This window comes from Sorex fumeus, unplaced genomic scaffold (assembly GCF_029834395.1).
Source record: "Sorex fumeus unplaced genomic scaffold, SorFum_2.1 ptg000048l, whole genome shotgun sequence".
Taxonomy (NCBI): domain Eukaryota; kingdom Metazoa; phylum Chordata; class Mammalia; order Eulipotyphla; family Soricidae; genus Sorex; species Sorex fumeus.
This window is the reverse complement of record NW_026606105.1, coordinates 8,087,347-8,096,178: the sequence shown is the minus strand read 5'-3', so window position 1 is coordinate 8,096,178 and position 8,832 is coordinate 8,087,347. Positions and strand designations below refer to the sequence as shown.

Here is an 8,832-nt window from a genome sequence, read left to right as displayed (position 1 = left end):
CGCTCGCGTGGCGGCGGCGGCGGCGACGGCGACGGCGAGCGGCGTCAGAGCGGGCTGGGGTGGGGGGGCTGACGGCTTCTGGCGGGTGGCGGTGTCGGCGGCGAGCGCTGGCTGCGCCCGTGCGGCTCGTGTCCCAGGAACCCGGACGGAGAGCGCGGGGCCGAGGGCGGCCGTCTTCCACGTCCGCGGCGTCGGGAGCAGCGCCGCGCGGACGCTCCTGCAACCCCTCAGTTCCCTCGGGCTCCCTTTCCTCGCGCCTCGAGGCGGCGGGGCGCCGGCGGCCACCGCGGCCACCGCCAGCACCAGCACCAGCACCGCCGCCGCCGCCGCCGCTGCCGCCACCACCGAGGCGGCGCCTCACCTCCCCCACCCCACCCCCTGCTTGCCCCCGGCCCAAAAGGGCCTGCTCCGCGCCCAGCCCCCGCCCGCCCGCTACGCCGCCGCCGCCGCCATGTCGGCGCAGGCCCAGATGCGCGCCATGCTGGACCAGCTGATGGGCACCTCCCGGGACGGTAAGTGGCCGCCGGTGCCCTGGGGGTGGGGGATGGGCCGGGCGGCGGCGCGGGGCCGGGCCGGGCCGGGGCTCCGCGGGCGCACCTGGGCTCGCGCGTGTGGCTGAGGAAGGGGCTCCCAGATTGGTAACACGAGGTCCCGGCTCCCGGCCCGGCCAATCAGGCGCGGGCAGGCCGGCCGCGGGGGGCGGTGCCGGCGCGGATTGGCGGGAGCGGCTGCCAATGGGGTCAGGCGGGGCCCGGAGGCGGAGGGGGGAGAGTTTGAGCCGCCTCGGTGGACTTGGCCGGGACCCGGGCAGCCTGCGCGGCGGGGCCGGCCCGACCCGGCCCGGGTGGTCGCCGGCTCGGGTGCCCCGGCGCCCCGGCTCCGTCCCCGACACACACACACACACACACACACACCCGGGCCTCGGAGACCCTCCCTCGCGGGCGGCCTGAGATGCGCCGGCCACCGTCCCCCCCCACCCCCCGGTGCCCGGGTCGCGGGTGGGGGTCCCGGACCCGGAGAGGCGCCCCCCCCACCCCTCCGCAGTCCCCCTGCAGCCGGGGCCCGGGAGAGAGTCTGAACCCCCAACCACGGTTTCTGCAAGTGGGGTGTGTTTGGCCCCATTTTGTGGAAAAGAGAAATGTTATGGCCTGTTTTCTTTCTTCTGTTTTTTTTTTCCTTACCCCCCTCCCCCTCCACCGACAGACCTCCATTTTGTGAGACAATTTAATAATAGAGGCTTTTGTTCAGTAAATATTGACAACTCTTGCATGTGCCCCGAAGAGAACCATTTTGGAAATTCTGGTGCCCAGTGGAGTAGGATGGAGGGGAACAGAACGATCCTTAGGGGCATTTAGGTTAGAATGGGTATAGAAAAAGAAGCCCTCGCTGCGGGATAAGCTTTTTGTCGTGGAGAATTTCTAAAAGAAGGTGAAACACTGTGGCTTTTTTTTCTTTTCTTTCTTTTTTTTTTTTTTTGGATGGTAATTACCTAGTTATTGTTTATGGATGCAGCTTGAGTCCATGCTAATACGGAGGAAAGGCCTAGTTGAGGACATTGAAAAACCAGGCAAAACCACTTGCCCTTTTGCATTTGTTCCTTGTTTCGGCAGATAGTTTCCAAGTTGTTAGAGAAATGCTTTTTTTTTTTTCCTTGACAAAGCACCTTTTTTGAGTTATCATTTGAGTCCTTCGCAGCAAAATGTGTGCGTGGTTTTTTTTTTTTAAATGATTGGATTCAACTATTTTTGGCAACACCTATTGAGTAGAATGTCTTTCAGTGTTCACAGTTCAGTTTTAATAAAAACCCACAATGGGAGTTTTCCCTCATAGGATATCTAGACAAATAGCTTATAGTTGGTACACCTATTTGTGGTTGCATAGAAAGGGGAGGCTTGAGAAAGAAATGAATTTATGTAATAAACCCTTGAAACTGAAAAATACCACTGGAGAGACTTTTACCTGTACCATTTTCCATCTTTAGATTAGAATGTTTGTTTCATAACTTCAGAATGTGTTAACATTGCTCCTTTTCCAATATGAAGATGGTTTTCGGAAAGGCTTAATTAGGATTTCAGTAGAATGATTTTTGTAATCATTGAAGATTTTTACATGAGTCATCTAGATCCTTGGTTCTAGGTGAATACCAATTTTTTGGTATCTTCTGTGTGGATTAAGATTTTTAATTTTACTGGGAAGGGTAGTTTGCTCAAAAGTAACTACTGTTCATTCACTTGATAAATTTTCAGTCAAGGCTAAATTTAAATACAGAGAAGTGTATATGTGTGTGTGCATAGATGTATTACTATGTGTATAGTCAGCAGAAATATGGATTTCTTAAAATCCACTCTGCTTTGAATATAAGTAAGTTTATATTTTTATGTGTCTGTCACTGGATTTTTTTGCTTCTACGAGAATTCTGATGAACTCATGTTTATAAGTCCATAATAATTAGTTGAAATGAATGGATTTTCTCTGCTGTGTTGGGCATGAAGGAACATACTACATTCAAGGAAAAGAATTTTTTTTTCTGAAATACCCAAATAGGGTTTTTCTTGTATACAAGACTTAGAACATTCTTTTCCTTAGCAGTTAGTTAATGAGTTTACATACTTTGTTTTATGATTCAGGATTGTTCTCGTTTACTGTACAGTTAACTTATCCAGGGATAGGGGAGCATGGATATGTTCCTGAATAACAAACATCAAGTAATTTGAAGCTATATAATGGGACTCTGTATCGGACCCAGGCACAGCTAACAAACAGGGAACGCTGTTGGGTGTCTTGGCACTAAGAAGTGGAAATGGGCATCCAGGAGGGGGAGAGAGATGGAAAAGGTAGGTAGGAGGGGATTAAGGACCGCTCTGGCCCGTTTTTTTTAATTGCAGAGACTTTTTTAATGGTAAAGCAGTGTCTTCCTGGACTGTGGCACTCCACACTTAGTGTCCTCTTTGTTTGGGAATCTGAACTGTCACAGGAGACCAGGGCACTGAGAAAGCCTTGCTTCTCTCTCCACCCTCAAACAAAGCTTATTTTCAACACCCCCTTTCCTAAACTCAGACACTTAATATTAGTTCCCCTGTAAACTCCTTGGAGACTCACCCCTCTCTCTCTCTGTCTTTAAAAAAAATCACGGAGACTCCCTAACCCAAAATCCTTAGGAATTGGAGTTGTAGTGAGAGGGAAACGGAAAGGTTGTTTGGGATCGCTGGGCACTTGAGGAGGACAGGCCAGTCCTGGGTGAGCGGTGGGAGTGGGGTCCTCGGAAAGCCAGAGGGCAGCATGATGGTGCTGGGAGGCTGGGCAGGGGCTGAGCAGGAGGTGGGAGAGGAATGTTGCCGGGAGGTGGGAGGGCCAAAGACAAACTTTGCCTTCTTTGCAATTTTGCCTAGGGCCCTGGTGGTGGCAACCGCCTGTGTGCCACTGAAAATCGTGCCGATGCCTGGCATACTGCATAAATGGAAGCAGGGTACCGCGTGAGTTGAAACATTGGTCACACTATATAAAGTTTGTATATGTGAATCAGTGTAACTCATACCCATGTAACTGGGGGTCTGACTGTATTTGGATCTTTCTGATAAGGCATCATGGGCTAAGGAAAGAGCACTGGGCTGAGACTCAGGAGACCTGGGTTCTAGCCCCAGCTGCACCTCTAATTGTGACCTTGGGTAAGTCACCTAACCTTTTTTGCCTCAAGTTAAATCTGTACTTTGTTAAATGGGAACCCAAATAATCTGTTGTGCTAAATAATGTTTAAAAATAAGAATATTTTTAAGTTTTTTCTTTTCTTTTTTTTTCTTTTTCTTTTTTTTTTTAAGGAAGGACCTATGAGGTTAAGGTACATCACAACATTAATAGAGAGGGAAGAGAGCTAATTCAATTTCCATTTAGAAGAAGGGAGGAACACAGGAAAATTGAAGTAGCCATTTTGAGATTCGACTATGTGACGGAGTAATCTGGGGTGGGAATGAAAATGAAAGCTGTGAATTTAGATTTATAGCCTAAGTTTAGAAATTATGGAAGTTTCCCTTTCATTAGGAGCAAAAACTATCTCTAGAAGGTTTAACCAGGCCCAGAATGGCCAGTTTTCAAAAACAAGTAGGAGACTAATAGAATATAGAAAAGGATTTTATACCATAACTAGGTGATGATTATTGTTGGAAAATATTTTGGTCAAGTTAAGATTTTTAGATCATTCTAGCTCTAATGGCGTACTCAGAAGTGCGCATTCATAATAATCTTTTTTCTTCTAATTATATTGTTAAAATATGAGCTGTTAGGTTGAAAGGCTACTCATCCTAGAGTTTCGCAGGAGTTTCACAGGAAAATACAGTCCAGAAAATCATTTACTTGTTTGTAATGACATTTGATGATAACATAATTATTGAATCTCTTAAGACTCTCTGGCATTCCTGCCTTTTTGGAAAATAAATGAGTGAATCAGATATGGGTAGTGTTTTCTTCAGTAGACTCTCCTCTTCATAAAATCGTCTTTAATTTGTTCCCTCTTATCATACATTGAGAGCATTTTCTTTCACTTTTCTCATCATGAATAAGTTATTCATTGATCAGTTGTAAACCATTCTATTTCAGTTGGATTGCTCATTTTTAAGCCTTTAAGTACAAGCATAAGGTCTTGTGGGGGTTTTGTTGTTTGTTTTTGCTTTTCGACTCAGGTTGATATTCCAAGCCCTGCACTCAGGAATTATTCCTGGTGGTGCTCGGGACTACATGAGATGCCGGGATTGAACCCGGGTCGGCTGCGTGCAAGGCAGATACCCTACCTATTGTCCTTTCACTGGCCCCAAGTACATATTTTTTTTTAATGTAGGAGTACTGCTATTTATTCAGCCACTGATTAGCTGATTGAATTGGGCATGAACTCCACCCAAGTACATATTTTTGAAGAAATTTATCTTGGTCCAGAGCATCTACATTCTTCATAGGAAATTTTAGCAATCATGATATTAAATAATTTTTGTAAACACTTTTTTATCAGAGGTCTAGGCATATAAAATACTTTTAATAAAAATATATTTCAATAGGCATATAGTGAATGCTAGAAATTTATGGTATTTTACATTTTGAACTCTGAACCAGTTCCTATTTTTGTGGGGGAGAGGCACAGCTAGTGGTGCTCAGGGGTTTTGTCTCTGCACTCAGGAATCCCTCCTAGTGGGCTCAGGGGATCCCGTGGGACACTTGGGATAGAATCCAGCATACAAGGCAAGGGCCCTACCTGCAGTATTATCTCTCTGGCCCTGAATCAGTTATTTCTCTCTACGTACTATACCAGAACATAGTCATAAGACTTCATATAGCCCTCTGTTGTATTCTCTACAGTGATTGGCTCTCTTCAGAGAAATGTGCTTCTGCAATATACTGAAGCCAGAGACAAAGCATTTTGTCTCTATGCATAAGCTTTACAAGCAGCACATACCTGATTCAATTTGAGTTAGAGGTCATAAAGATGAATGGAAGCGTGGTAGATGCTTAAAATGGGTAGCAGGAGATGACAGGCAAGTAGGTGTCATGTCTGGGGGTTAGTTATGGAGAGTGAAAGTTCAATATCGGCATTCATGCAAACACCAAAACTTAAATTGTTCTGGTAGGGTTGTTTGGTTCAGGGGCCACGCCTACAGTGCTCAGGGGTTATTCCTGGAGGCGCTTCGTGGGCCATAAGGGATGCCCGGGACTGAACCCAAGTCTGCCTGACCAACCTCATGCAAAGCAGGCACCCTACCCATTGTACTATCTCTCTGGCTCCTTGAAATTCTTAAAGGGTGCCAGCAGGCCCACACGGTTGCTTAAAACCCGGGTCGGTTAGGTGGGGAAAACCAGATACTGGAGCAGAGATACCCTTGAATGGAATTCCAGAAAAGTACTTAACCTGAATCCTAAGGTAACCTGTTCCACTCTGTCTGTTTCGTAAGAACCTGTAAGTTACAAGGAAGAACCTGAGAACATCTTACTGGAGAAGTGAAGGATCTATCAAGAGAAGGGCAAGTTCCTGATAGGAATCTTAAGGATTTAGGACCTTCAGAAATGTGTTTCTTTTTCATTTAAGGTGTTAAGCACTAATGGTCTCTAGGATAGAAATCAGAAGGTAGACCGTAATCAGTTCATCAGTTTGTAAGATGATTGAAGATGGAAAAAAGTAGTTTGTAAAAAAATGCAATTGGTTATAGTGTTTCCTTTGAACTGAATGTTTTTATGTAAAAACCGTAACAGCTTAGTCAATAAGCATCTTATTTTGCCATTTAACATGTACTAAAGAAAGGAATCTTATAAGCTTTTTTTGTTTTTTGTAAAAAATTCACTAGGTAATTGACCCATATGTTCTGATTTAGTTGTGAACCCTGTACAAATGATGTTTACCTGTGATTCTGATGCAACTGAAAAGAATTTAACCAGCTGCCCTTGTAAGTCTTTTGTCGTGTCTCCTGAAAGTATGGTAAATTGCTTTGATTTTCTTTTTCTTTTGTTTTTGTTCTTGGGTCACACCCAACATTGCTCAGTTTTTGTTCCTGGTTCTGTGCTCCGGGATCTCTCCTAATGGGCTTGGGTGACCGTATGGGGTTCCAGGGATCAAACCTGGGCTAACCACGTGTGAGGCAAATACCCTAACCACTATAGTATTGCTCCAGCCCCAGTCCTGGCCCCTCCCCACATATATTCAACTTATTTTTTTTGGAAGTCATATTCAGCTTTGCTCAGGGATCAGAGCCAGCTGCAGGGCCAAGAATTGAACCTCGATCAACTTCATGCAAGACATGTGATTATCTCTACAGAGTCATATTTAACTTAATTTCTCTTTTTTAATTTTTTGGGGGGAAGGGCTGAGAGGGATTGCACCAGCAGTATTCAAGGGTCTTTCTTGACAGGTTTGAGGGACCATGTTGGGTGTTAGTGATCAAAGCCAGCTTGGCCACATGTGAGATAAGCCCATACCCACTATACTATCACTCCAATCCCTTATTTTAAAAATAAAATTTTATATTGGAAAAACTAATGAAATGAAAATAAGGTTCTGTGCTAAAATTTAGAACTTGCTGGGCTGGAGGAATGGTATAGCAAATAGGGCACTGCCCTTCCACTAGTATGTGCCCCCCCCCCCAAAAGAAACCCCAAAATAATAACTGGTTATGTGTATTAAATACTTTTTTTTTTTTTTTTTTTTTTTTTTGCTTTTTGGGTCAGACCCAGCGATGCACAGGGGTTACTCCTGGCTCTGCACTCTGGAATCACTCCTGGCGGTGCTCAGGGGACCATATGGGATGCTGGGAATCGAACCCGGGTCGACCGTGTGCAGGGCAAAAGCCCTACACGCTGTGCTATCCCTCCAGTCCCTAAATACATTCTTAACATCAGGTAAAATCTTTTATGATAAATAGTTGTGATAAATATCATCATTAAATAATTGGGTGGTATTTAAAAAGTGTTGGAGCCAGAACAACAGTACAGTGAGTAGGGTGCTTGTTTTGCACAGGGTAGACCTGGGTACAATCCTGACACCCCATATGGTCCCCATAGCATTGTCAGGAGTGATCACTCAGCACAGAGCCAAGAGTAACCCGGGTATCACCAAAAACCAACCCTCCCCCCCCCAAAAAAAATGTCATGTTGGTAAAATTACATAATACCTAAAGTTCTGTAGAAATATTCTCTACAAATTCCATACTTTGGGGAAAACTGTTGTAACTTGGAGCCAGGAAGACGAGTTAAAGTTCTAGAGCACATGCCTGAGCAGTGAAGGCCTGAATTTCCATCCTAGCATCATGGGGTCCCGCTTAAGAGCCCCTCAAAATAAAACCAGCCAAAACATTGTTCTAGCTGTCCACATACACAACCTCATGAGAAGCTCATGAGACTTCCATACCATGTTCTAAAGCAAAGCGGGCCAGAAATCCAAACCTGTGAGACCTCTGGGCGACTCCCTGGAGCCCGGGAGGGCCTTGGGTTCTCGAAAAGGGTGCCTAGGTGTGGGTGCCAGAATCTGCCCTGGAAACTGGGAAGTGGCTGTGACTGCCCTGCCAGCGGGCTTGCTAGCAAAGCACGGGTTCAGAGACATTTTGGGGTGATGCTTTAGAGGGAGTGTGTCCCTAGAGACTGTTCTGTGTATTTTTGGTTGCTGTGCTTCAGAGTGTAGTGATCAGTTTTTCCTTTCCCATTCCTTCCCGTCAGCTTCCCACCTAGGGCTCCAAACATACATGCAAGGCCAAGTGTGCTTCCACCTAGCTCAGCCAGGGCTGGGCATCGGTTTTGTCAGCCAACGGCCATTTGCATGTTGTGGCCTCATTCTGGAGAGGGGGACAGCATTTCCCGGGCACTTCTGCCCCAGGATAGAGGGCTGGAGAGTAGAACCCTGCCGACTTGCCCCAAGGTTGCTGGGTTACTCTCCTTTCTCTTTCCTTTCCCTAAAGATTATTGCCTCAGCAATAATTTTTCACCTGCAACAAAGTAGCGACTAATGCTGCAGGAGCTGAAGGAGCTGAATGCCTTGACCGGGCTGTCTTCTGCAAAGATTTGCACCTCTGTTTCTCAGGCGCAGGGTGCTCGAGGTTTACTAAGAGTTCCCATTCTCCCATATTTTATCTATGATTTCGATTTGGGGCCTCTCCTGGCTGTGCTGGGGACCAGAGGCATTATGGGGTTGGCCATGTCCAAGGTAAGCTCCTTCTCCACTGTGCTATTTCCCCTGGTCTCCAGCCATATGTGTCTATTTCCAAGTAATAAATTTGATTTTTGTTTTTTAATTTGCTTTTGATTGTAGTAGTTTAATTTTGAGAAACGTTTAAATACAAAGGACAATCAAAATATATAAGGATAAACAAA

At 45.9% G+C, this 8,832-nt stretch overlaps 1 protein-coding gene across 7 annotated transcripts in view; it reads left to right on the top strand.

Annotated features, from left to right (window-relative positions):
• LUC7L2 (LUC7 like 2, pre-mRNA splicing factor) overlaps positions 1–8,832 on the top strand; it is a 54,593-nt gene continuing 45,761 nt past the window's right edge. For 2 of the 7 annotated variants that reach the window (XM_056124057.1, XM_056124059.1), the window contains exon 1: positions 3,390–3,473. Coding sequence is in view for 5 of the 7 variants with exons in the window: in XM_056124052.1 (XP_055980027.1) it covers positions 3,436–3,473; positions 3,580–3,665 (124 nt within the window). In the remaining 2 variants the exon portion in view is untranslated. Of the gene's footprint in view, positions 513–3,389; positions 3,474–3,579; positions 3,666–8,832 lie in introns of those variants that run through there. The other 5 variants (XM_056124052.1, XM_056124054.1, XM_056124053.1 and 2 more) reach the window with 5 other exon arrangements.